General features: G+C 46.6%; 12 protein-coding genes across 12 annotated transcripts; 8 read left to right on the forward strand and 4 right to left on the reverse strand.

The window, feature by feature from the left end:
- Positions 1-982, forward strand: C8R40DRAFT_1063534 (H-hydrate dehydratase; the record flags this gene model as incomplete). The annotated part of the gene is made up of 3 exons (XM_046225533.1): positions 1-102; positions 171-731; positions 784-982. Coding segments are annotated over 3 exons (862 nt in total), but the record flags the coding sequence as incomplete, so codon positions are not given.
- A 26-nt stretch (positions 983-1008) lies between these two features.
- C8R40DRAFT_1157187 (phosphoglucomutase) lies at positions 1009-3248 on the reverse strand. The gene is made up of 7 exons (XM_046229623.1): positions 3115-3248; positions 3034-3055; positions 2592-2975; positions 1973-2534; positions 1788-1904; positions 1198-1730; positions 1009-1139 (listed from the first exon to the last, which is right to left on the reverse strand). Exons 1-7 carry the CDS (start codon positions 3189-3191, stop codon positions 1137-1139), a joined length of 1698 nt encoding a protein of 565 aa, XP_046078915.1. The 5' UTR covers positions 3192-3248; the 3' UTR covers positions 1009-1136.
- Positions 3249-3315: 67 nt separating this feature from the next.
- On the forward strand, positions 3316-4319 carry C8R40DRAFT_1178546 (uncharacterized protein; the record flags this gene model as incomplete). The annotated part of the gene is made up of 6 exons (XM_046232881.1): positions 3316-3379; positions 3442-3506; positions 3556-3682; positions 3734-3781; positions 3836-3980; positions 4031-4319. 6 exons carry the CDS (start codon positions 3316-3318, stop codon positions 4317-4319), a joined length of 738 nt encoding a protein of 245 aa, XP_046078916.1.
- Positions 4320-5528: 1209 nt separating this feature from the next.
- C8R40DRAFT_1063467 (glycoside hydrolase family 16 protein) lies at positions 5529-6869 on the forward strand (the record flags this gene model as incomplete). Its single annotated transcript, XM_046225527.1, has 7 exons — positions 5529-5689; positions 5745-5918; positions 5969-6064; positions 6116-6149; positions 6216-6441; positions 6496-6771; positions 6826-6869. The coding sequence occupies 7 exons, from the start codon at positions 5529-5531 to the stop codon at positions 6867-6869; spliced, it is 1011 nt and encodes a 336-aa protein (XP_046078917.1).
- Positions 6870-7243: 374 nt separating this feature from the next.
- Positions 7244-9368, forward strand: C8R40DRAFT_1157195 (uncharacterized protein). The gene is made up of 10 exons (XM_046229624.1): positions 7244-7338; positions 7388-7421; positions 7480-7511; positions 7566-7680; positions 7738-7769; positions 7825-8001; positions 8057-8314; positions 8369-8605; positions 8659-8841; positions 8914-9368. Exons 1-10 carry the CDS (start codon positions 7310-7312, stop codon positions 9236-9238), a joined length of 1422 nt encoding a protein of 473 aa, XP_046078918.1. The 5' UTR covers positions 7244-7309; the 3' UTR covers positions 9239-9368.
- A 268-nt stretch (positions 9369-9636) lies between these two features.
- On the forward strand, positions 9637-10760 carry C8R40DRAFT_1075288 (uncharacterized protein; the record flags this gene model as incomplete). Its single annotated transcript, XM_046226838.1, has 5 exons — positions 9637-9651; positions 9707-9765; positions 9825-9851; positions 9906-10197; positions 10278-10760. The coding sequence occupies 5 exons, from the start codon at positions 9637-9639 to the stop codon at positions 10758-10760; spliced, it is 876 nt and encodes a 291-aa protein (XP_046078919.1).
- Positions 10761-11197: 437 nt separating this feature from the next.
- On the reverse strand, positions 11198-12794 carry C8R40DRAFT_1063517 (DHS-like NAD/FAD-binding domain-containing protein; the record flags this gene model as incomplete). Its single annotated transcript, XM_046225530.1, has 10 exons — positions 11198-11312; positions 11364-11504; positions 11560-11631; positions 11684-11742; positions 11801-11890; positions 11961-12089; positions 12158-12253; positions 12308-12431; positions 12486-12539; positions 12589-12794. The coding sequence occupies 10 exons, from the start codon at positions 12792-12794 to the stop codon at positions 11198-11200; spliced, it is 1086 nt and encodes a 361-aa protein (XP_046078920.1).
- Positions 12795-12884: 90 nt separating this feature from the next.
- Positions 12885-14215, forward strand: C8R40DRAFT_1275401 (WD40-repeat-containing domain protein; the record flags this gene model as incomplete). The annotated part of the gene is made up of 5 exons (XM_046234116.1): positions 12885-13072; positions 13121-13232; positions 13282-13395; positions 13450-13910; positions 13965-14215. The coding sequence occupies 5 exons, from the start codon at positions 12885-12887 to the stop codon at positions 14116-14118; spliced, it is 1029 nt and encodes a 342-aa protein (XP_046078921.1). The 3' UTR covers positions 14119-14215.
- A 222-nt stretch (positions 14216-14437) lies between these two features.
- On the reverse strand, positions 14438-15688 carry C8R40DRAFT_1075291 (putative glycoside hydrolase family 16 protein; the record flags this gene model as incomplete). Its single annotated transcript, XM_046226839.1, has 6 exons — positions 14438-14484; positions 14543-15031; positions 15093-15124; positions 15176-15271; positions 15322-15483; positions 15537-15688. The coding sequence occupies 6 exons, from the start codon at positions 15686-15688 to the stop codon at positions 14438-14440; spliced, it is 978 nt and encodes a 325-aa protein (XP_046078922.1).
- A 767-nt stretch (positions 15689-16455) lies between these two features.
- C8R40DRAFT_1063520 (uncharacterized protein) lies at positions 16456-16755 on the reverse strand (the record flags this gene model as incomplete). Its single annotated transcript, XM_046225531.1, has 2 exons — positions 16456-16608; positions 16660-16755. The coding sequence occupies 2 exons, from the start codon at positions 16753-16755 to the stop codon at positions 16456-16458; spliced, it is 249 nt and encodes an 82-aa protein (XP_046078923.1).
- Positions 16756-16798: 43 nt separating this feature from the next.
- Positions 16799-19665, forward strand: C8R40DRAFT_1137063 (uncharacterized protein). The gene is made up of 6 exons (XM_046229415.1): positions 16799-16889; positions 16939-17034; positions 17099-17344; positions 17607-17706; positions 17818-18049; positions 18099-19665. Exons 1-6 carry the CDS (start codon positions 16875-16877, stop codon positions 19270-19272), a joined length of 1863 nt encoding a protein of 620 aa, XP_046078924.1. The 5' UTR covers positions 16799-16874; the 3' UTR covers positions 19273-19665.
- Positions 19666-19878: 213 nt separating this feature from the next.
- C8R40DRAFT_890759 (glycosyltransferase family 69 protein) lies at positions 19879-22214 on the forward strand. The gene is made up of 4 exons (XM_046236596.1): positions 19879-20341; positions 20394-21026; positions 21082-21867; positions 21929-22214. The coding sequence occupies exons 1-4, from the start codon at positions 20031-20033 to the stop codon at positions 22008-22010; spliced, it is 1812 nt and encodes a 603-aa protein (XP_046078925.1). The 5' UTR covers positions 19879-20030; the 3' UTR covers positions 22011-22214.
- Positions 22215-22286: the final 72 nt, after the last annotated feature.

Below are 22286 nucleotides of genomic sequence, written 5' to 3' on the forward strand. Positions count from 1 at the left end.
GGGTGCAGATCTATCGCATGTAATATGCTCTCCTACTGCAGCTGGGGCAATCAAATCCTTCTCTCCAGATCTCATTGTACACCCAATTCTTCGTGAAGATTCGTATGTCAACTCTCTCTCACTGTTTCTGTACACCAACCTTTCACATCTTCGGTTGTTCTTCGAAATAGATCACCAGGGGATGTAAAGCCTGAACTCAACTCGCTTCTCTCACGTCTACATGTTCTAATTATCGGTCCCGGCTTAGGCCGCGAACCATATATGCAAAACTTCGCTAAACTCGCCCTGACACTTGCCCGCGAAAGAGGAATGTTTCTCGTCCTTGACGCAGACGCGTTACTCCTTGTTGGAAAAGAACTCGACTTGATAAAAGGCTACCGACGCGCAGTGCTCACACCCAATGTCGTAGAATTCACACGTCTCTCAGAGAATGTCGGTGTCGATCCAAGCACCCCGCCGGACAAACGCGCAGAGGTGATCTCTAGAGAGCTGGGAGGCGTTGCGATTCTGCAAAAAGGAGCCAAGGATATCATTGCTATTGATACTACTGGGGAGAGTGCGGATACTGAGAAGAGTTTGTTGAAGGATGAGCCGAAGGAGAAGACGAAGGAGGTTGTTGAGGTCGATGTCGAGGGAGGGTTGAAACGATGCGGTGGCCAAGGAGATATCCTGAGTGGGGCAGTCGGAACGTTCTTGGCGTTTGGTAAATGTTATGAAGATGGCGCATTTGGGTGAGCGTTCATTTCCATGCTACAGAATACACATTCTGACATGACTTGTTAGTGACAGTAAAATTGCTGCTTCCAGGATGCCCCTACTAGCAGCAGTAGCTGGAAGTATAGTTACTCGACATACTAGTCGGCTCGCTTTTCAGAAACAAGGACGAGGATTAGTTACACAGGACATGCTAGGAGAGATTGGGACCTCATTTTCAGAAGTCTTCGGTGAGGATTCTCAAGGTGGCGATAGAGGCAAGCTGTAGAGCATCAAAAGAATAGAACAAAATGTAACTTTACTACAAGTCCAAAATGATATCTTTTCCCTTCAAACGTCTCTAATGAAATAAATTTGGTGATACAGGAAAGGGTTTACTACTTTGATTCGTTCTAAGTTCATAACAACTGACATCGGCGATATCACTGCAGAAAAGAAGGGTCATCAGCAAAAACCACAAAAAATCGAAAGCATCCGCCTTACAGTGATAACAGTGGGCTTTTCCCTTCCAAGGAATTTCTTCAGCTGGCTGATTTCCAATGCCACCTCAATCAAACCTTTCAACCCTTCCGCCGTATCACCATTAAGGGCAGCCGCACCAGCCTCAGGCGCAACATATCTCTCAACATACATCCTCACCGTCGCTCCCTGACTCCCAGTCCCACTCAATCGGAATACGACTCTCGAACCATCCGAGAAAGTGATAACCTGACCCTGGTTACTTGAGATAGAGTGGTCGATCGGGTCTTTGTATTCAAAGTTATATATACCCGAGACGGTGAACTTTCCGCCGGTGGATGCAGAGACGTGTGTAGTGTTGTCGAGCGACTTGTTCTTGAGCGCGTCGTTGATAGCGGCAACCATGGCGTTAGCACCCTCTGAAGGAACCTCCTCGTAGTCGTATCGGCTAAAGTAGGAACGACCGTAAATTTCATAGTGGGATTTGAGGAGGTCGTTGATTCCGACGAGTTTGTTCGGCGACTTAGCATTGGCAGCAGCGATAATGTTTAACCAAGCTGTGATATGACAAGACATGAATTTATCATTCTAATCTTTGCACTTCACAACCTTACCCATGATGGCCCAGAGACCGTCCTTTTCACGAATGTGGTCGGAACCAGTTCCAAACGATTCTTCACCACAAATAGAAAGTCTTCCAGCATCCATTAGATTACCAAAGAATTTCCAGCCTAAAAAGAAGCAATCGCGTCATAATAAGAATCAGGACGGTCTCGTGAGGGCACGTATTATAACTCACCCGTAGGGACCTCGAAGTACTCCAAACCTTTCTTCTGCGCGACAAGGTCGATAGCTTTGCTAGTAGGCATGCTCCTGGCAAGACCCTTCACACCACCCTTCTTGAAGTAGGGAATGACATCAGCCCAATCGGCAATGATAGCGACAGAGTCTGAAGGCGTCACAAACGCGCCCTTGCCATAGATCATGTTACGATCACCATCCCCATCACTGGCGGCACCAAAAGCGATATTGTTGCTCTCAACGGCTTCGACAAGGGTGTGAGCGTAGGTCAAGTTGGGATCGGGGTGGCCTCCACCAAAGTCCGGGAGTGGGACGCAGTTTTGCACAGAAGTGTCTGGGAGTCCAAGTGTGTCGACGAGGATCTTGGAGGCGTAAGGACCAGTCACGCCGTGCAAACCATCAAAGAGAACTCTGTATTCGTCGGCATGGGAGGAGAGGAAGTTTTTGATCAAGGGAAAATCGAATATTTCTTCGAGGAGAGTAAGGTAGTCTGCCACCGAATCGATGATAGAAACTTTCGAAGGACCATATGAAGCTTCACCAATTTTAGAAAGATCAACCTGGTTATCGTACTCAATCAGAAATGAATATCCGTCGGTGAACTCGGCCAAACTTACCGCAGGAGCCTCGATGACCTTGTACGAAGCAATGGTTTTGGACTTCTCGTAAATTTTGTTCGTGACGTTTTCTGGAGCAGGGCCACCGTTCGAGACGTTATACTTGATTCCGAAATCATTATCGGGGCCACCAGGATTGTGGCTCGCAGTCAAGAGGATACCGCCGTATGCTTTGTACTTCCTAATCACATTTGAAGCTGCAGGAGTGGACAGGATAGAGTCTTTTCCAATGATAAATTTCGCGACACCGTTGGCTGAGCCAATTTTCAGTATTGTCTGGACTGTTTCTGGAGAGAAATAACGTCCATCTCCACCGATGACCAATGTGACGCCTTTAGGCTCTATCGAATCGAAGATGGACTGAACAAAATTTTCAGTATAGTGCTATAGCATATCATCAGTTGGGTGCTTGAGAACACGAAGGATCGGAGATCATACGAACTTGCTGCTGGAAGACCTTGACTCTGTATAGACGGTAGATAATTATCTCAAAGGATCCAAATGGAAAGAAAATGCAACTTGCCTTTTCCTAAGCCCAGAAGTACCAGGCTTTTGCCCGTCAAAGGGTTTCGTTGGAATCTCCTTGATTGGGAATGACATCGATGATACAATTCGAGTTCAAGATGGAATTTCGGATATAGTGGAGTAAGTTATATTCATTTGAGCACGTGCTACGCGTTCTAGGCGTACAGTATTTGAACGTTCATCATCTCCTCGCTGAAGAATGTTCGGCTCTCATGCTGCCAATCGAGGTCCACAGACCTCTCTGGACCTCACACACGTTCTATGTGGGTTTCACATCTTGCTCGCAAATATAAATGAATAAATGACGGTTCCTCGTAACTTCCAGACGATGATGATTCTCTGTTCTCACTCGCCTTGGCCTTGGTGACGCTGAGCCCAATCTTGCTAATGGTATACCAAAGATTTGAAAAGTTATGTGGGACCTTAACATACTGCAAAGGCAGCATATGCATCTTTAGCTGTACAGACGCGAGAGTTCTTGGTGATAGTGATGTGGGCTGGCCAATTCGCGAACGAAGGCTTCAACTGGATTTTGAAGCGGCTGTACAAAGAGGACAGGCCAGACGGTGTGCTCCCCTTCTGCTTTGATGCTGTTCAATGGTTGATATGTCTCTTAGGCAGCTTAGGAAATGGGTACGGTTTTCCCAGTAGCCATAGCCAGTACAGTAAGTTCGAGATACTCAAGTCATGCGGTCCGAGGCTTCTAAACCTGAATGAAGTGGGATATTTCTCGACGTTCCTCATATGTCATCTCTACTTTCGCCATCGTTTCGCATCGACTGGATCATTATTCCTTGATCAAGCATGGCGCATCCTTGTGTATATTGCCGTATCAGCGTGGGGGCTGTTGGTAGCTTATTCCAGGTAAGTAGGCATAACTGATCTCAACATCACGAGTTCATTCTCAAAATCAGGTATCACTTGCAATATCACACACCGTATCAGATCCTCTGGGGATATGGGATTGGTGTAGTCTCTGGAGCTGTTTGTTATGGATGCTTTGAGCTTATTCCTCGAATTCGTCCAAACTCATTTTTGGGACAGTTCAAGATGTTTCTTGTATCGAATCCGGTTTCTACATGGCTGCAGATTCGAGATGGGTGGACTATTTGGTCTGATGGAGGCCGTGAGGGCGATTGGAAGAGGTGGAAGGCTGAGTGGGATAAGCAGCGCATAACTTCTCATGACAAGCGGAGCCAATAATCGGTCTTTAGGCAAGTTCATGTCTTCTCGGACCATTGCACTTTGTCGCTCTCTGGACTAGTAGTCATTTTACTTACCTCCCGTTGCATTTAGTGCACAAATTCGTGTTTTGATCGTCTGACATCATGCTCTTGTCGATAGTCGCCGCATAAATTCATTAATTGTGCACGTTTCTTGATTCTCGTTTTCCAGTAACGTTCAGGCTGTGTGTCGCATAAATGCTCTTGAATACGCCGAAAATCTGGTCTGATTGGTGGATGGTGCTATTGCCATTTGCCCCGTCCCATTTGCCCGTCAGAATGTAACTTGTGAAAGCTCGGAAGTATGCACCGAATGGTCACTGGTCACCTCGTGGAGGTATATTTACACAGGTAAATCGAGCTCAAATAATGGACATGTAGCACCTGAAGGCCATCATTGCGGATTGATCCATAATGCACTGCATATATTATAACACCCGATGGAATGGTGCTCCTCCGACGCGCAAGATGAATCAGGACGAGCCAACGAAGGTCAACGAATGGATGGAAGGTGACACATACACTTGTTTCGACGCAAATCGTTTAGCTGGCATTTTGTTTGCGTCGGAGATTCGGGATATCCTTTTCACGATTCATTATTCAGGCTGGAGACGCTGGAGAGGCGGGAAATTGAGAGTGAAAGATCACCTCAGGATCAGGGCCTTCACAGGAATCGGTAATGTTGTATTTGCGATATCCTATATATAAATTTTGAAGGCTTCGTACAATCCAGCTTTGACCGGCCCTTGAGCTTTATCGCCGATCGCGTAAGCAAAAGCCCGAATATTTTTAGTTCAACACTTCAATTTGCTTGCGTCTCAGCTTGTCTCAGCGTACCAAAAGCTTTGTGTTCTATACACATGCACCATCTCCTCATACGGTTATCGATACCTTGCAGCGAGCCTGCTATTTAGTCCGAACAGGTCTGGTATTTTGTTTGAACTGCGGAATCATTGCCGTCGGTTATACAACGGACCCTACGGTTCCTGGTGTTCCAGGGTGGTTGCCTTTTGTAGCATTTACAACATGCTACATCGTTTGATTATAAAAGGATCGATGGCCTTATAGTTCCTTTTCCCACCTACTTTCTTCATTCTTGTTTTCCTTAGCCCGGTTTTCTGACAAGAAATACGTTCCTTCCCTGGTTTTCAAACCGCTTTCCTTTCATTTCACTTGTCGACTACCCGCAATGCACTTCCTCTCAGGTTTCCTACTCTCTTTACCTCTTGCGTCGCTTGCAGGCCACAAGTCCCGATCATTTGGTCAAAATCACCGCCGTGCTGCACTTAAGGCTCGTAACACAACTTCAACTTATGTTTTGGAGGATTATTATCAGGGGCAATCTTTCCTGTGTGTGTTTTCAGTTATTCCACACGATCCCGGTGACTTATGCACACGCCTTTAGCAATTCTTCGCTGTGGACTTTCTTCGATGACACCGACCCTACTGCAGGATTAGTGAACTACCAGAGCTCTTCAGACGCGCAATCCAAAGGTCTTGCATACGTTCAGGATGACGGGACCACTGTATTGGCGGTGGACAACACTACGACGCTTACCTCTGGTCAATACCGCGATTCGTGTGTTGTCTTCCAGCCCTTTTCCGCCCTTATTAATCCATCCCCTTCAGTGTCCGCATAGCTACAACCAAAAGCTACAATGGAGGTCTTTTCATTGCGGATTTTTATGCCATGCCTTACGGTTGCGCCACTTGGCCTGCATTCTGGTGAGTGTTGCATAACGACCACTAGATTTTGATGCAGCTAATGCTTTGCAGGTCTGTCGGTCCCAACTGGCCAGATCAAGGCGAGGTTGGTACAATTGCTGCAGCAATCGCATGATTATTTATGTCACTGTTTTGCTTCCTTGATTTGCAGATTGACATCATTGAAGGTGTCAACTTGAACACGCACAACCAATTGACCCTTCATAGTGGTGCTGATTGCGCGATCGAGTCCACACTCTCCAGTCACGTCAGTGGAAATAGCACCATTGGGAACCTTCAGTGTGCCTCCTCCGCTTCTAGCAACACAGGCTGTACCTACATTGACAACGATGCTCGCTCATACGGGCAAGGATTTAATCAACAAGGTGGCGGTGTCTGTGAGTTCCAGTGGTCAATTCCAGTTGCAGTAACAAACTGATTCCCATATGTAGATGCTATGGATTGGAATGCTGACGCTATCAAAATGTGGTTTTTCTCTCGCGACGATATTCCCTCCGACATCACAGAAAAATCACCAAATCCTTCTTCTTGGGGAGAACCTGCAGCTCTATTCAGCAACAGTGCTTGTGACATTGGCTCCCACTTTTCTGAGCACACTCTCACCATTAATACGGATGTTTGTGGAGGATGGACTGAATCCGCATTCAGTTCATCTGGCTGTTCAGGTACCTGTGCGGACACCGTTGCAGACCCTTCGAATTTCGATAGTGAGTTCCTGTATTCAATTCTCTTTACTGCTAAATATCAAACTGGCGTTACAGATGCCCGATGGAAAATCAACTACATTGCTACATACCAGTCTTAACGAACTCTACTACGATGCAAATCCTCTTCATTCGTGCATTGAGCTATCTACAAACTAACTCATTCGCAAACTATTTATGCAACGCTATCTATCTCTGGCAGTTCTTATTCGTTGTTATGCATTCACAACCATCACAGTTTTCCATTGATACTGTCTTTTATATGCTACTGAGCTAGTTAAGAGCGAGTTCTCTTCCCATTTTCTAGCAATACCCTTTTGTAGATCTGCTACTCAGGGATTTCAAACTCGTGCTCTTGAAATATCCGTGATACGTATGTATATAGAGCAAAATTCTTTCCTTGGTTGTTTGTAAATGTGTGCGCACTGAAGGCAAACAATAAACATCGCGACGCGTCTATAACGTGCACGTGAGACTTGGAGTCCTCATTGTCTACTTAATTTATAGCATATCTCTTTCATTTTTGATCAATTCTCCAACCATGAACGCTCTTTCGCAAAGCTCCCCGAGGTCTACTTTGTTATTTTCCTTATTTCTGCGTGCTCATCTTAGTCAATAGACCTGTGAAAATCACGTACTCTCGCAAACAGAAGGCAGGCCGAAATTTACCAAAAGTAGTCTTTCGCGACAAGTTTAACATAGATTTCTTAGAGAAACAGAGTTAATTCTACTGAGGACTCTGAGTGCGTAAACCTTCTCTCCATGTGAACCTGAACTTACCATTTCGTGACTTGTAGGACTCGATCTGCCCAGGAATCTGATATCAGCCAGACTGACGATGAAGAGACAGTGACAAAACCTATTAGTGTGAAAAGTTCCCCAGTCACTGCAAAGAAGCTTTCGGATATGAAGGTGAGTGGTCAGCTTATCAGGTGGTTCATTGCCTTTGATATGCTCACATTACTACAGCCACCAGAAAGTGTAGTCCCAGTCGCGTCACGGTGAATCAGACTGTTCAAATGCAAGCGGATAGCCTAACCAAATGTAATATCCCAGATCTTCCGGGTCTTCCAAGCGCCCTCGCGTCGACCAGGATATTCCGGACAACGCATCCATGAAGAGCCAGAAGGGTCATACACGCAACAAATCTTCGGTAGCCTCTCTTCCTCCTTCAAGTAAGAAGAAGCCTACGTCTATGAGAGGACACAAACCGATATCCTCCATATCTCAACAGTATGTTCCTAGTCATTTCGAACACTGGACAATTCAATATCAATGGGCCCCACAGACAAACTTGTCCTTCAGAGTCCGATTTCGACGATAGCGCCTCTGTTGCTGATTCAATCATCAGTGTCAACCGGGTTCGCCGCAGTGAAAATGAGCGCATCGAGTATTTCAAGAATCAGCCCGAGTGCGGTTCCCTTGAACCTAACCGGGTCAAGTGCCTAAGATGCCAAAAGTATGTAGCTTTAGGCAAACAGACGACATACAGCGTGCGTCCTTGGGAAAAGCATCGCGCAAGATGCGACCTCAAGCCTGCTGTTGAGTGCGTGGCTACGGTATCAAACTCGTATTCCATGATCTGATTTCTGCCATGAAGACATCAGGCTAGTCCTGACGGCACAAACGAAGATACCCGTTCGGAAGCCACTCACACTTCTCGAACGCGGAAAACAGAGGAAGAGCGTAAGGGAATCCTTTTTGCAGATCCAAACATTCAGGAGGTCGAAAAGGATAAGGTTCTATGCAAGAAATGCAATTCATGGATCCGTCTGGGTAGCTCTCGATATGATCTTGGTAACTGGAAGTCACATAGTAAGGCCTGCGGTGCTCCCATGTGCGTTTATTTAAATTTTCTCATTTTCCCACAATTTTCTGACATTTTTGCAGTCCAAGTTCGAGGGTAGCCACAGCTGAACGAAAACTCAAGCTTGTCAACGATGAGCGGGCAACATCATTCGGCGTCAACCATGTCATATGTGCCGCCTGTAATACTACAGTAGCACTTATGAATGACGTGGACTACAATCTCACACTCTGGGATGAACATAAAGCGGGCTGCCCTGAACCTGAGTAATGCGTTCTCTTCTTCGTTGTCGCAAGTCAGACAAGCTAATTTCTTAATTCAAAATGCTTAATTCTTAGATCCAAAAACGGATCTCCTGAGTCGAGCAGTATACCTTTTCCCACGCAAGGTGCAAAGGCACCTGCATCTACTGGATCTTCATCGACAGTGGTGTCCCCGGAGGAAACTGTTTCAAGAGGCGTAAAGAGGCGCCTTGAGGACTGTGAAGTAGATCTCCCTCCAGATGATCCCGATGCTAGGCCCCAGAATCGGCCTCGCACCGAAGAATATGTCGCTCCTGACACAGAACCTGGAGTGTTTGGATGGTTCATGATGCCTTTCAAATCTTTCGTACGAGGATTCAAGGAAAGCTTAAGCAAGGACGCGTCGACGTCGGCTTCCTGATCCTCGAACTACTCGCGTATTGTACCCTTTTTAGTACGCTGTGCACACTCTTTCTCTAATTAAATAATGATATCCGCTCATTCCTTAGTATTTTGTTTATATATATAAATGTATTCGTTCTTTATTGCTTAAATATACTTATCTTAAGAAAGACATTGGACGCGTTGTTCACTCGTGCACGAGACTTTGCCGCAGGCCTTTGTGTTTGCCACATTCTTCAGTGCCTTTCATCCATCATCTACTCTCCGACTTGCACAAGCTTCCACATATGAGCTTTTTTGTGGCCTGAAGCTTTATTATTCGAAGGAGACATTCACTTGCTCGCGTTCAGTGCTCAAAACAATCCCTCTCATAATAATTCTGCCGCAGACACTTGCAGCGCTCATCATATTCCTGAAATGCAAAATACCGCAGTACGTTGTAGCAAAGGCGTAAGCTGCGTCGTCTATGTACTAACTCCCTCATCAGTCTTCATTCTCTTCTAACTCCCCAATCTCCGGTACCAGTCCGGCTGAGTTCCCCCCAGTGTCAGTACCGCATTTTCGTCTCTTCTAATCCCTACTGAATCTGACTTGTAATTTTATAGAGTCGATGTCCCCATTGATAATTCCAGGTTAATTTCATACCGCTTGTTGGTTTTACCCACTGACTTCTCTTGTTTGTTTAGCATGCCAGTAGAAATTCTCAAACGCCCAGCAGCGGCTCGAAAGAAGAAACTTGAGGATGATCCGTGGACCGCCGACGTATCGACTGTCTCTGTCACTTGCTTGGGCTGTGGACATCTCGTCCGGCTCTCCACCAAGAGCCTCTACGATAATCATCATTGGCTCATGCACAAACAACGCTGTAAGAGGGCTGGCAACATGAAGGGCAACTCAGATATTGGAGCTTCCCCACAACCCTCAGTGCTGGCTCAAGCGAAATATAGACCCAACACTAAGTCAAATCGTAAAACAAAAGTGCGTGGCATCATTCGTTTGCTCATTTGGGGAATTGGCTCATTCGAAAACATGCACTTATCTGCCCACTTCGCCCACAGAGAGCCCCCTCCGCGTCATCTTCGGTATCATCTCTGACTCCTATCAGCACTCCGCCGTTAACCTCCGACGAAGAAGACGACGTCGATGTGAGCAGCACAGAGGAATCCGAACCGCCTCCCCGCTCTATTCCCATTCGCGCGCCCGGTAAACGTGACCTCCTCACCGAGCAATACTTTGCTCGCGCGCACGGAATTCGCATTCGCCTTCCACCTATTCCCCCCGATGCTCCCGATACTCAAAATGACTGGCGAAATTGGAAGTGGTCTGAACTTCGTATGCCTGAATTTACTACCAGTGCTCCGCCTTTGCCAGACAGTAACTCAGACTCGTCTGAAGTCACATGTGATCCAGATGTTCCTGTCAAATCCCAGGTTAGGGCGCAAGTTGAAGGCCCGAGGATTCTTCGGTCATCTTGGTCTATTGTGCAGCCTCGTGAGCGACAGGACCCTTCGTGGAGGCCGTCTTCCAGCTATCATGCATAGCTTGCCTTGTGTATATTCCCCGGATCGCTCTACAGCTTTTTATTCCCGTTAGGTAACTCCATCCCGCGTTCTCAGTACTCTTCCCTCGCATCAGGCATAATGCCTTGTCAAAATCATCGCATTTATTATTTTTCCCTTGGTCGTGGATACCGACTCGTCAGCCATCATACCGCTTTCTTCAGAATCATTGTATCATCACATCCGCACATTCGCCGTACCGCATACGTCTGCTTTCACTGTTTTGTGTCCTGTGTATCAATTCGTACCTCGCATCAGCTTTGACACTTTAACTTAGCTCTTCGTACAACTTAATGTTCGTGTACTCGTACTGTGCAAAGGTGGTCTTCGCGCATTTTCTTACTGGTATCTCTACAACATTATGTTTTTTTCACTCTAGATAGGTAATTCTAATCATCTTAGACTGCAAAAACTCGCGGTTAATCTTCACCCGCATTTCGAGGGGCACTGTCATCATCGTCGATGAGTGGAGGCCTTCTTATTCCACTCGATAGCATTTTTTCAACAGTAGAGTCTACAGCACCACGATGTCCACTGAACAAAAAAAATTATCATTTCAATCATTCGAAGACAAGTTGTGCTTACAGAACATTGCGAACGACGTCACGCATGATGTCCCCGCTGGCGATATCTAATTTGTGCACTCCTTCGACGACATCTGCTCTCGAAGGCCCAACGTTGATCATTAAAACAGGTTTTCCTAGTGCAAGGGCGTGTTTTAGCAGCCTATATGCAGACAAGAAATTAGTATGTTGGACGTGACAGAGGCAGGCATACACACCTGAACGCAGAATATGTGGCGAGCGTCGTTCCTATGAGAAGGAGACGGTCGCTATTCTCTATATCCAAGTACCTAGACACAGAGCGTAAGTGAGAGGAGACAAAAGGCTGGAATATACACCTACGATCGCTTCTTGACATGTTCTGAAATGGATTCTCCAAAAAATATGAGATCAGGTTTGTGCTAGCGAACGTAATCTTCAGCTACCCAGAAAAGTGCAAACAGCAAGAACAGTCCAGACCACGTCATTGTGTCTATTCTCTTGCAGACAAGTAGGACATTCAGGTATGACAAAGTCGTTGTATGATGCACCTAAATGTTCGATTGCAACCTGGGGGAAAGATCTTGACGATTCAGCCGACCCCGTGTTGGGCGACAGAGCAGTCTAGTCGAATACGTACATCACCATCCGGATTTGTTCGAAGTTCTGTGCCCGTATCCGCAAAATCCTTCCATTTTGGGTTGGCAGAAGAAAGCCAGTCCTGAAACACGTTTCTATCAACGAGATGTCCGTGTTTACATCTTACACGCTATGGTTGATACCAGAATACAAGAGTCAAATCTTGCTTCAGAGACCAATCAGTACGAAGGGGCTGACGTGTAGAGTGCCGTGTAATTCGAGAAGGGACTTTTCAACCATGACTGGGCTGGGATGTGCCATTGATAAAGCTGCATGATGTAAACCATCAACATTCTAGAATACATGACGCATCAGGCAGTGATTTTGTGAATTGGGAATTGAGGAAACCTGAGTTATGAGACGAGGAATGACACCAGCGTGCTGCAGAGCTGCGACAGCATAGTGGGTTGTATTTGGGAGAGCTTCCCGTACAGAAGGATATCCCAGGTATGATCGAAGCCAATATCTTTGCCTGGACAGGCTTCAGCTGCATCCCACTGGCAGAAACAACTTTACCGATACGTACCGGAATGACTGGCCTTTCTCAGTCTCGTCCAGGAGTTCATGATAGAAGATAGGTCTAGATTCCTTTAATGTTGCCCAAAGATAGCATACGAAAGATTATTTACTTGTAATTTGGATTCATGTATAGACCATCGCGTCCACGGTACGCTCGTATTCCAGAGTCGACGCTGACACCGGCGCCAGTGATCAGAGTAACATTTCCTGGTGCTAAGAAGGCCGTAACGCTATCAACAGCTTCGGAAACCGGGACTTGCTTTGTTAAAGAATTTAAAAGAAGAGACTTGGGTAGATTTGGGACGGAAACACGCATGTGAATGAGTGTTGGGGGACAAAATTCGAATTCGGCTTCATAATCACCGTTGTTTACCGCAACAAGCATCAACGATGGTCTTTCTTTCCAATGAACCCTCCGTCAGTCTTACAGACCCCAGGATTTGCTCATTATTCTCTTGCATGGTCGCCATTCTATAACACAAGACTAGCTCTGGCGTCTTCTGCCAATTTTGGACTGGTTGGCAACGGCCGTCTTCACATCGTTTCCCTTGTCCCTGGACCAGGTGGTTTACCAACGCTCAAGCTTGATAAATTGTACGTTCATTCGATTTCGGAGACCACTCACAAAGCTCAACATAGCAGTTTTGAATCGCAAGATGGCCTGTACGACCTGGCTTGGTCTGAGGTTCACGAAAATCATGTTTTGACAGCGTCTGGAGACGGTTCAATACGACTATGGGATGTCATGCTCGATGTGTGTTGCTCTGTGTATATTTTCCAGTGCCTTGCTGATGTATATGTAGAACCTTGCCATCGCAGCTTGGCAGGAGCATACAAAGGAAGTATTCTCGGTGGATTGGTCTAACATCCAGAAAGATACGTTCGTGTCTTCATCTTGGGATGGGACAGTCAAAGTGGTATGTGTTCTGTGATCTTCTACTTCTTTATATCCTCTCAACTGCTATCTGAAGTGGAAACCAGATCGGCCACGATCCATTTTGACATTGCAAGCACATCAGTCTTGTGTCTATCAAGCACTCTTTTCTCCGCACCAACCAGACCTCATATCCACTTGTTCAACCGACGGCACCCTCAAGATATTTGACCTTCGTTCGCCTGCATATGCGACAGGCCCGGGAACAAATTCCTTCACCAATCCTTTGTCCGCTGCTGTACTCACAATTCCAGCGTCGGCTAGTGAGGTATTGACGCTGGACTGGAATAAATATCGCCCTATGGTGCTTGCAAGCGGTAGCGTGGACAGGATGGTCAAGGTCTGGGATTGTCGCATGGTCAAGTTGGGAGATTCTCAAGTCGGAGGAGTTTGTGAAAGCTCACTCCCCGGGCATGAATACGCAGTGCGGAAGTTACAGTGGAGTCCTCATCACGCAGACCTTTTAGCCACTGCAAGCTATGATATGACATGCAGGATGTGAGGCCGGAATTTCGAGAGATGACTTCAGTAACTGATTGTCTGATTTTCCAGCTGGAATACCACACCAATGGGACCCCAGCCCCCGCTACGCTATATACACGATGCTCACACTGAATTCGTCGTTGGATGTGCTTGGTCTTTATACGAAGAAGGGCTATTGGCGACCTGCTCTTGGGATAGCAGATTAAATGTTTTTAGGCCTTGAAGCTTGAATTGCGAGTCAACCTGTACAATCTGCTCTTATGTAAATTCTTTACTAATGTAACCAACATGCTGCCAACTCAAGTCCTATGAAAAATGACGAGTAAAAATATTTGACTCAAGTTAGTAAGAACACCAGTACATCCGTCGTGGTTTTGTCAGCAACTTTTTTTGAAAACTCGTACATAACACGCTGACACTTCACCTTACTTCACGCACTCTTTAGACGAACTTTGGTTAATAAATCGTTGATAAATACCAGTAAGTACCAAACGATCCACGACACGATGATATTTGAATCTCCCATCATCATAAAAAACTCTTCAAGATGGTTGATACACCAAAATTGAATTAACTTTCCATTGGGCATCTGTGTATAACACATACACATGAGAGACTGGCCGCAGCATAAGATCAGAGGCACTGACCGACAAAGTTAGACGGATCCATCACTGCACTCTGGCACGTTCCTCCACAGCTGAAGGTAGCACCTGCCCATTGACCGCAAAGCGTAATATTGATTATCAACGAGTGATCCTTGAAATGCTCTGCAACGTTACACGAATCGCCGCTGGGCAAGAACGAGACGGGGTTACCCCATGTAGATGGATCCGGGTTCTTCGACGTGATATCTGCAGGTATGTTGCCTCGAGAGAAATGCCAAATTTTGACACCTGTATCGTCCCAAAGCTTAGCGAAAACTCCTCCACCTGCTGCGTTGAATGCCGTGCCCCAACCACTTGGGGTAGTGTCCATGGTCGCACAACCATTGTTGTTAGAGTCACTGCTTTCACACGTCGTACCAGATACAGTACCAGTAATAGCTTGGCCGGTAGCAAGAGTGCAACCAGCATTGGTGTGCATCGTAATCTGGTTTTCCGTGGATTCATGAACCCCTTCGATCATGTCAATTTCTCCTGAATGATTTAGTCGAATGGTAAGCCTGAATATTAGAAATGGTGAAAGGAAAAGACGCACCATCATTAGGCCAGGTCCCTGTACTAGTCGACCTGACAGAAAATATTAGACTATAACCCTTACAAAAACACACGAGTGCGAACCAGATAGCGGGCCATGTCCCACACCCCACGGGCATAAATGGTACATCGTAAATGAAAAGACCTCCGTTATACGTTTTCTGTGTACTGATACGTACGCTGGAAGCTACATTGAGTTTCCGATTCGAGTAGTAGAAGGGTGGGCTTACGAGGCACGATTGGTACCAGACGGCAAGGTAGAGGTAGAATCAACGGCGATGATCGCGACGCCGTTTTCCACCTTGGCAAGTCCCATGGCGGTGGCATTTTCTCTCGACTGGTAGGCCACGTATCCTTCCGTAGGGTCCGTATCTGTGAAGAAATCCCAAGTGCTACAGGGCATTAAGATTGACCATAACAGCATTAAAAAAGGAACCTGACTTACTCGAAGAAACTGTCCCCTTCGTATGTGTCACTGAGAGTGTATGTTGTACGGCGATTGAGCATTTTCGACCTTCGGTGGCGTAGAGGAGCCGCGGAAGAAAGCAAAGGCAGAGATAAGAACAATGTGAAGCCGAAGTAAATGAAAGTGAACATTATGTTGAAACTTCAGTGAAGTCTTGAGAGCTCGGGGGTGAACGTAGAAAATCAAGAAACCAGTTCTCAATCAAGACCTGCTTGTAACAGTGACCAGCACAAGGGGGGCACCGATGGGGGGAGGTTAAATCATCAAAGCAGGAACTCGAGCGTTTTTAAAAGAGAACTGGAGTTTCAAATTGACGGGAAAGGCACAGCCGTTTTGAGCCCGACCCGCTCGGCGTCCGTAATTGACCTTCTCAGGCGTTCAATTTTCCTCCTCCGATTTTCCCCACCGTTATCAGTCACGACTCCTGATTTCATACAAATTCTGAGAATCTGTATACATAGTAGTCCAAAGAGATCTAAAATCTGTTAGAGAAAATCAAAATCAAACCCGCTGAGAATATGATACAATCAGATTACACGACGTACCCGAAAGAACAAGGCTGGAGGAGAACGGTCCCGTTTATGTATACTCGAAGGCGGTTGTCGTTCGAGGTAAACACTGGTTTTGATTCAGATTATTTTTCAAACGATTTACGATACAGTAACAAGAGAGAACAGGGGGGAACACTGTATCATGATGTGATCCGGGGTAAATAGGAAGCCGCGAGCAACCATGTTAAATCAGGAAGCAGCTTTATACTGGCTCTGAGCCGGTTTACTTCCCTGATTGCAGAAGACGCCACGTTGAAGCGTCTCCAGCGATGACAGGCAACTAACAGCCAATGCTTAGCCATTTTAGAAATTAAGAAACTTCATTAACGTCCATAGGCAACAGACCATTATGAGGGACCAGAAACTTCGCCTGATTCCCGGACAGTCTGAACGCGCTCATATAGCTCGCGCTTTCGCTGAGATTCCTCAAATTCCTGCTGCCTTTGCTTCATTTTTGCAACTCGTCGTTCATCATCTTTTAGAACGCCTTTGTACATAGCCTGAGGATTCATGAGGCTATGAACGCAGTGATTTGATTTTTGCTCACATACCTCACGTTCCTGAGTCTGCTGAAAATGAACACCCCATACTGTTAGGGATGAAATAATTATGGCTGCTCCTAGAGTGATTTTTGCTCTGGCCGACATGAGCGACGAGAAGGAGGTTGAAACAATCACATGACGAACTGAACCCTTTTCCCGACTACGAATATTCAATAATATTATCAATTCTTCTTCTCTTTTTTCCACTCCTCAATCGCGCCTTCATGAGCCCAATAGAGGTACAATCATTCATGAAAACATTGGCCAAATCTGACCCTCGTCTTTTAGGAATTCGAGTCAACGTTGAAGGAGGTCGTACAGGCCAAACGATTATCGGCCTCTAAAATGACGAAACTGACAGAGCTTGCGATGAAACTCATGAAAGTATGTGTCGAATACTACTAAGGAAGGCTGTTATTCTTATGAAATTTCTGGTACTACTGGACAGGATGATACAAGACTGGTCTCTATTCTCTACCGTACACACAAATCCTTGTCCGCTGCTGCGAAAGTTTCAAGTCTATATATCTTCGATGCGCTTGCACGAGCCGCCAAGCATCAAGTCAATAAGCAAAATCTCTTCGGTGATATCAATGCTCCAGAGGGCAACTGTGCTACGTTTCTACTCAAATTACAAGGCATCTTGGACGGACTTTTCAAAGATATGGTCTTATCCGGAACACCCGAAGCAAAGGTTAGTTTGCCTGCATTCAGTTGCCTATGCAAACATCCGCTCCTTTCGCTCTGAAAGAACGAGGGCTTTGAGGGCCTGAATTTTTGGACGCTGCCATTCCGCTTTCACAGGTCCCTTGGGCCGCACACTCATGCTACATATCGCATGTCTTTTGCGGCATCGGTAACTCACCCTAGCTTCTATTGTATTATATCATGGCTATTTCTCAGTCAATCGTGTACTAAATTCAATCCTGACTGTTTAATTGTGTCTCTACCTACAGGAAAAGACAAAGAAGGTTCTAGACATCTGGGTCAAAGGAAATACTTTCCCCTCGACCATGTTATCTCAGTTAGCAGATGTGTTGAAGGATACAGTAAAAGGTGCTTATCACAACTCATGTCGTACGCTAAGTATTTCCATGAATCAACCCATTTATATTATATTTGCGAAAATGAGAATGCCTCGCTGAAACTTGTCGGTTTGTTCAATAGAATCTACTGCTAAAGCCGTCGTGTCGTCCGACCCTCGAATAGCAGCTGCTCAAAGTTCTGCAAGTGCAAACACACCGACACCTCCACCAACTTCCACTACTCCGCCATTCCCCCCAACATCTCTTTCATCCACACATATACCGGCGCTCAGCACCCCTTTGGACCCGCAATCAAAAATTCTCGCACTCCTTACACAGGCTATCAATGTCGGTGCTGCCTCAACTTCGAATCAGTACGTGCTCCATTACCACCAAAATATTGTGACTAATCCGAAACCTTAGAGCTTCGTCCTCGGCTGGTCCAGCTCCTATACCATCCGCTGGACCACAATTAGATGTAGCACAAGCACAACTAGCATTGCTTCAACAGTTGACTCAAACGGCGCAGTTGGGCTCTAATATGTCATATTCTAATACTGGCCCGATTTCAGTAACCACTGATGTAAACGCTAATCGCCCTTATGGAGATGATACTTCAGGCTACGGTTCGTTACCTGGGGGTTCACCTCGTAACCGGTACGGCAGTCCAGATGATGACTTTCGTCGTGATGGTCGTGGAGGTTCCAAAGTATACAGAGGGGGTCGTGGACGTTGGAATGAGGGGCGAGGTAAACGAGACGGGCGTGATCATTTCAGAGACAGAGATCGAGGTGCTAAACGCAGTCGCTCTAGAAGTCCTCCCAGTAGATATGGCGCAAGGAGAGAAATAAAGCCGTATAGCCCACCCAGGAGACCATTGCCTGCTGTGCGAGAATCATTTGACACGGGTGACTCTCAACCTAGTGCTGGTAACTCCGAGAAAGACGAGTTTGGCAGAGACGCTCGATCACAGGCTCCCGAAAGCCTAAAAGACGCCGCCGAACTACAGATTGGTATTCATGATGTCGCTCAAACAACACCGGCTGCCCCTTCCCCAATGCAGCCACCAGTTACTATGGCACGAATTGCCCCACCCACCTCTATCTCTACGCCTTCGGCTTCCAAAACGGTACCTCATAACCCCAGCCTTGAGCAATTCAACGTTGCGACCTTCGACTTCACAAACCCGGAGAGTTGGGAAGCCCTGGGCAAGATGTGGCTCGTTTCGTATGGCACGATGCCTACAACAGAGCAACTCATGCAATTTGTTATGTTTGCTGGCGCCTCTGCGGATCCTTCTCAGATGATGTCTCAAGACTCTTGGGATCAGTCTGGCTGGGACGGCACAGAGAATCCGTACATGGATACTCAGAACGTGTCTATGGGTGGAATGAACGGTGGAATGGCTTATGGAGGAAATCACTTGCAGGGACAGTCTACCGCAAACGGGAACTGGAAGGCTGGCGGAGACCCACGGGTAGCACATCAGTCAAAATCAAATGCTGAAGAGCCTTCAACCGAGAAGCGCGGTGGAGGTATGCGTAAAGTTGGCGATAAATGGATATTTGTTCGTGAAGCGGATTCGCCTGCATTATGATATCCGTCTGTGTACTTTTTACTGCATTGCATCTATACCTTCCTCATTCTACGTATATACGCACACTAGCATGTTTCTTTCACGGCTTACATGTACTTATGTGTATTATTCGATGGACCACGGTTCAACTAACAGCCTTACTTTGGGCCCCGACTTTTTTTTCGGATTCGAGGATGGCTCACCGCTTCCCCTTAGCCACTGCTCTAGCTGTAACGGAAGCCGAAAAACCTCCCTATGTAGTAGTATGTAGTGTACCAGAGATAGCTCGGCTTTTTCCACTACCTCAATTCGTGCGCTCTGTAGACGGGGGGCATTCGTTGCATACGAAAAAGCATACGAAGGACGAGTCCAGAGGAAAATTGCGACTTACTTTAGGCTTTGTATGTGAGATATCCACGTCAAACTGCGCATCCCAAAGTTAGCAAACAGGTTGAGACTTTGACGATGGCCAAGGATGGCCATTGCCATGGAGTTCGGAAGTATATGGCAATTCCGGACTCCGGATGATCACTGCGATGCTGCTCTCGCTTACGACTACTGATTTCAAGCCTTCTAATAATATATAAATTAGAGTCCATTTCAACCAAGTAAAGTCGGTAGGTTCGAACGAGCTACACTTTCTCAAATTATACAAGGGAAAAAATGTCTAAGCGCCTACAGTATTCATAAGCGCTGAAAGCCTGCTCTTACCTTGGATTGTGACCGACATCGAGGGACTTTGAGGGTTCAAACTTCATTCTGCCGTTTTGACCTACATTATGGCGCTTTCTCTGCGGCGGCGAAACTTGTCTCGCATTGTGTTTGTAGCGGCAGCTCTGTTCCTTGTTCGAGCACTCTTTTTCCCTTCTTCAGACCCAACATCCTCGTCGCGTTCATTCGCGACCACAACACATTCCAACCAGATTGAAGAGCATAATTTCATCGAACGTGCCACTCGGCCAGACAAATCATTGAATGTCCAGAAGCACAAGTTCTTGCAGGCGAGGATAGGAAGAGACTCGAGACATGAGGTGCTCGGAGACGTGATTCGCAATGGCATTAATGACTACTGGGATAGATTTCAGCTGCCGTAGTGCGTATACAAACTCCTTTCGATGAGGAAGTAGCTGACTGTCGGTTAGTATTATGAGCAAAGACACTGCCCCTATGGACGCTCAGCATATTTTGTCCGCTATAGACCAACTCCTCTCCCTGAATGGATGGGTTGCGGCGCTCTGTCCAACTCTTGTTCGACCTTTCAACCAGAATAGGCGTGAAGATGCCTGGGATGATATCATTCGTCAAGATCATCTATACTATTTCGCCATAGTCATCCATTCCGCTGACCATTTCCTGGTTGACCAACTAGCTGTCATCGTTCAGATGGCAAAGAGACTGGGGACAAACAATATCTTTGTCTCTATGCTGGATTATGACTCAAGAGACTCTACGGAAACCATAGTTGATCTTTGTGAAGCTGTACTCACTCTGCTGGGTGTCCCTTTCAGAATTCGTCGGGTGCCGGGTATGACAGAGGATCCCAATACTGCCTACTATCCCCTCGAGGAGGCCCATATGCGAAACCTCGCTTTGGAACCTCTGAAAGAGCTGCAACACAAACGTCAGATCAAATTCCATCGTGTTATCTGGCTCAAGGGATTTACGTGTCCTAACGATATCTTGGAGACAATTAAAATCAGTTTTGCTAATGATGCGGCTATGGTCTGTGGAATGGACTGGGCAGAACACAACGGCTTCTTCATATTTTCCGATAGGTTTGTGTCTCCACCCTTCGCTCTTGTAGTTGACTAATAATTCTGTTTCGAAAAGGTGGCGTACACGCGATATTGAAGGTGATCAGTTTAGGCAATCCAAATCCTCTTCGAAACCGGATGCTGTGCCTCCTCGAGACAAAGTCGGTGCTTCTCGCTACGCTCAGCATTTCCCGTTCCAAGTCTTCTGCTGCGAAGCGGGTACTCATGTCGTTGATCCCGCTCAGTCGTACTACAAAGGCATCTCCTACCGCGCCGGAACTGATTTCCATAATCTCAGCACCCCAGAGGACCCGCCCGTACGAACGCCCGACTCACCATGTTTGGATAGCAGTCAGGCTTGGTTCTGCCGTGACTTGTGGGTACGCACTGCGCGTGATGCAATGGATGAGGTTGACCGGGTGAATGGTGGCGCTCCTATTAGAGGGAATAGAAAACGCGATGTAAACCTTATCGACGTGGCAGAGAGAGATCCGCTCATGGATGAAGCCCGTGCTGCTGCTGCAGAAGAGGGGAAACAAAAACGGGAAGCTGCTGCTGCCGCTGAAGATCCGGACGCGAATGTTGGCTCAGACTACGATGCCATGTCAGACGAAGAAGGCGGTGAAGTCGTGCCTCCGCTCGAAGACATTGAGCCCGGGAAGCTGTCCATTCCCAATTCTGTATTTAGACCTGCAAGAATCCTTGTGAACCCTAGGTGTCCAACAACGTATGCAGGGGTTAGTCATACACAACTCGCCCTCGATTTGTTTGGAAATGGAGAGAATAAAGAGGAAGTGCGAGGTAAATATGTACTTGAAGATTGGGAGGGAGCTCCCGAGAGTTTCGTGTGCCAGGAACAAAGGTAGGCAACTGCTATATCTTTTCGTCTCGTATGCTTGCTAATCAAGTATTATTACACTCAGACAAACGGGTGGCCGGAAAGCCACAAAAACTCAACGTAGACTTGGGTTCTCAATTCACGATGAGCTGCAGAAATTGCAATGAACTCAGTGGGGATAGATTATTGACCTGTATAATTATACTATTCTCTTTCTGGACCACGCTTTCCCTTACTTTACAGTACCGTGCCCGAGGGCCGAAGGCCTTTATGACCTGATTTTAAACCCCATGCAGGCGACTGAAATTGCTTAGAATTGAGGCTCACTCAGCGCAGTACTCAGCCGTGACTAAGACACGAGATGTCACAACATGGTCACTAGTGTGACAGACGCGCTTTCGTTTACTTCCTTTTCCTCTTTACTCTCGCCCTCTCTTGCCTCC

Source organism: Lentinula edodes (assembly GCF_021015755.1).
Source record: "Lentinula edodes strain Le(Bin) 0899 ss11 chromosome Unknown C8R40scaffold_86, whole genome shotgun sequence".
Taxonomy (NCBI): domain Eukaryota; kingdom Fungi; phylum Basidiomycota; class Agaricomycetes; order Agaricales; family Omphalotaceae; genus Lentinula; species Lentinula edodes.